General features: G+C 39.5%; 1 protein-coding gene across 1 annotated transcript in view; it reads right to left on the bottom strand.

The window, feature by feature from the left end:
• The window catches only part of LOC107565841 (amyloid beta A4 precursor protein-binding family B member 1-like), a 36,137-nt gene extending 33,963 nt beyond the window's left edge, over positions 1-2,174 (bottom strand). The window contains exon 1 of the mRNA XM_016251129.1: positions 1,994-2,174. Within this exon, the coding sequence (XP_016106615.1) occupies positions 1,994-1,996 (3 nt within the window). The 5' untranslated portion in view covers positions 1,997-2,174. The remainder of the gene's footprint in view (positions 1-1,993) is intronic.
• Between the last annotated feature and the right edge of the window lie 226 nt (positions 2,175-2,400).

Raw genomic sequence — 2,400 nt, 5'->3', positions numbered from 1 at the left:
GAGGGGGGGGAGAGACAGAAGAGACGAGCGGGGCGAGACCGACGAGACGAGCGGGGCGAGACCGACGAGACGAGCGGGGCGAGACCGACGAGACGAGCGAGGAGAGACAGACGAGACGAGCGGGGCGAGACCGATGAGATGAGGGAGGCGAGACAGACGAGAAGAGCGGGGCGAGAGACAGACGAGACGAGCGGGGCGAGAGACAGACGAGAAGAGCGAGGCGAGACAGACGAGACGAGACGAGAAGAAGAGTGAGGCGAGACAGACAAGACGATCGCGGATGATTTAGTTTCGAAACAAAATGCAAAAGCGCCTGTTTGGCAATATTTTGGATCTTTTAAAAAGCCTGTTGACTTCTGACGTTTATCTGATTTTGGAAGTATTTTTAAACATTTGTTTCTTATTTAATTGGTTCCACAGTGTTTGCTGATTTTTACTTTATTTAAACTTTGTGTCATTTATTTATTTTATTTGACATCAAGGTGTACGCCGTGCCTCCAAGCTTTCTTATTCGTTTTGCTAATAACCGTTCTACGTTTCTTATTTATTTGGTTATATACATGTTTACTTAGCCTATTTCCAGTTTTGTATACCTATTTAAACTTTATGTAAGTTATTTGTTATTTTATATTAGACATAGCCTGCCCTATAGCATGCTGTATTTGTATTGTTAATAAAAGTTCTATGTTTTATATATATAGGCTAAAGTGAGTTTGACGTTGTATTTTGTTGTTGCATTCAAGCAATTGACACGAACTGCCACTAATTCGAAAGTGAAAGTAAAAAGCGCACAGCACTTTTAAGTTATTTAAAAGCGAAGGAAAGTGAGGAAAAGAGGGACAATTCAAACGAACTAAAAACTAACAATTGCTTTACTCCGAATTGTAACCGAATTTGAAAGTGAAAGTAAAATGCGCAGGCTGCTTTTACAAGCTATTTAAAAGCGAAGGAAAGCGAGGAAAAGAGGGAACGCCCCGCGGTGATACCAGTATTACCGGTGTTGTCACACGTCGATTAGCCGGTGGGAGAATCACCGCCACAACCCTAGCAAAGACGCCAATATAACGGTTTGTAAACAATGCCATGTAACGTCACATTTACCTCAGAAAAACATATTCCGTGACCATAAACCCATTAGTCAGATAGAAAAATAAACTGTACAGAGGGCATGTTATTAAATATATGCACCATATAACATTTACCTTGTCATTTTTACTGTTCTTCAGTGTTTCATTTATGTTTGACTAAATCCATCAAGTTTTATGACAGCCACCATTTAAATGTTTATAGCCAATAACAAAAACGAATTGAAGTAGAAATATTATTATGTAATTATAACTGTATTATTTTTAAAATATTTTTTTTAGCAGTTGCGTAGCCTACAAATCAGTTTTAACCTTCAATATTATAGTAATGTAGTACTAACTGGCTCTCATGTATGTTTTACAGCATTAGTTTTAGAGATTGTTTTTCCTTGAGAAAATTTGGCATGTACTGTACCTGATATATATCCAACATAATCGATATTGAATCTAATCCCAGCCCTACTCTCAAATGTTAGTCTGGAGCTCTGGACACCATTTTTGAGGATAACTTTGTATTAAATCAGAAAACAAAGACTCCAGGAAAAACATAAATTAAATTGAAAACACCATACATTAAAAGCATCTTACTCTGTAGACATTAATTAGGAAAGGAAAGCATTTAATTCCCCATCAGTTGCAAAAGAATATCATGATAAATATTGATAGCGTATGATATGGAAAAAATGTGATTTAATAAATCAAGCAGGCCTTATTCGTTACTCCTGCATTATTATTATTATTACTACTATATGTCATAACACTGGGGTTAAGAGATTAAAGCATGCCTTCAGATGTCTGCCTCTGCTGATCTGTCGTTCACTCGATCACATTCACACATTCATCACGCCACACATGCCATAAACTCGTTCCACAGCGCGCTCACGGAGCATAATAAAACATGTACTCACCATTAACACAATCCTCTCATGAATGTCGATCTGCGTCGATATTTCGCGAGTGCTCCGACACCGCTACACCAGCCCCGCTACACGGCTAACGCGGCTAACGCGACGCACCACGCCACAGTGACGCTACACGGCTAACGCGACGCACCACGCCACAGTGACGCTACACGGCTAACGCGACGCACCACGCCACAGTGACGTAGGTAGGGTGCGTGCGAATGTCCAAAACGCCTCTTTTTCTTTTTTCTGCATGTGAACATAGGCTATATAGCAACAAGAGAATTACAACGTTGCATATAAATGCCATCAGTACACATTATTAAATAAAAGTAAAATAATAATTTCGCCAGAGGAATAAAGAGAGAGAGAAAAAAACACAAATAATGAAGACGGTACAGTTTACTTGTCTA

Source organism: Sinocyclocheilus grahami, unplaced genomic scaffold (genome assembly GCF_001515645.1).
Source record: "Sinocyclocheilus grahami isolate Dianchi unplaced genomic scaffold, SAMN03320097.WGS_v1.1 scaffold1031.1, whole genome shotgun sequence".
NCBI classification, from domain to species: domain Eukaryota; kingdom Metazoa; phylum Chordata; class Actinopteri; order Cypriniformes; family Cyprinidae; genus Sinocyclocheilus; species Sinocyclocheilus grahami.
Note: the sequence above shows the minus strand (reverse complement) of the source record. Positions and strands in the feature narration are given on the sequence as shown.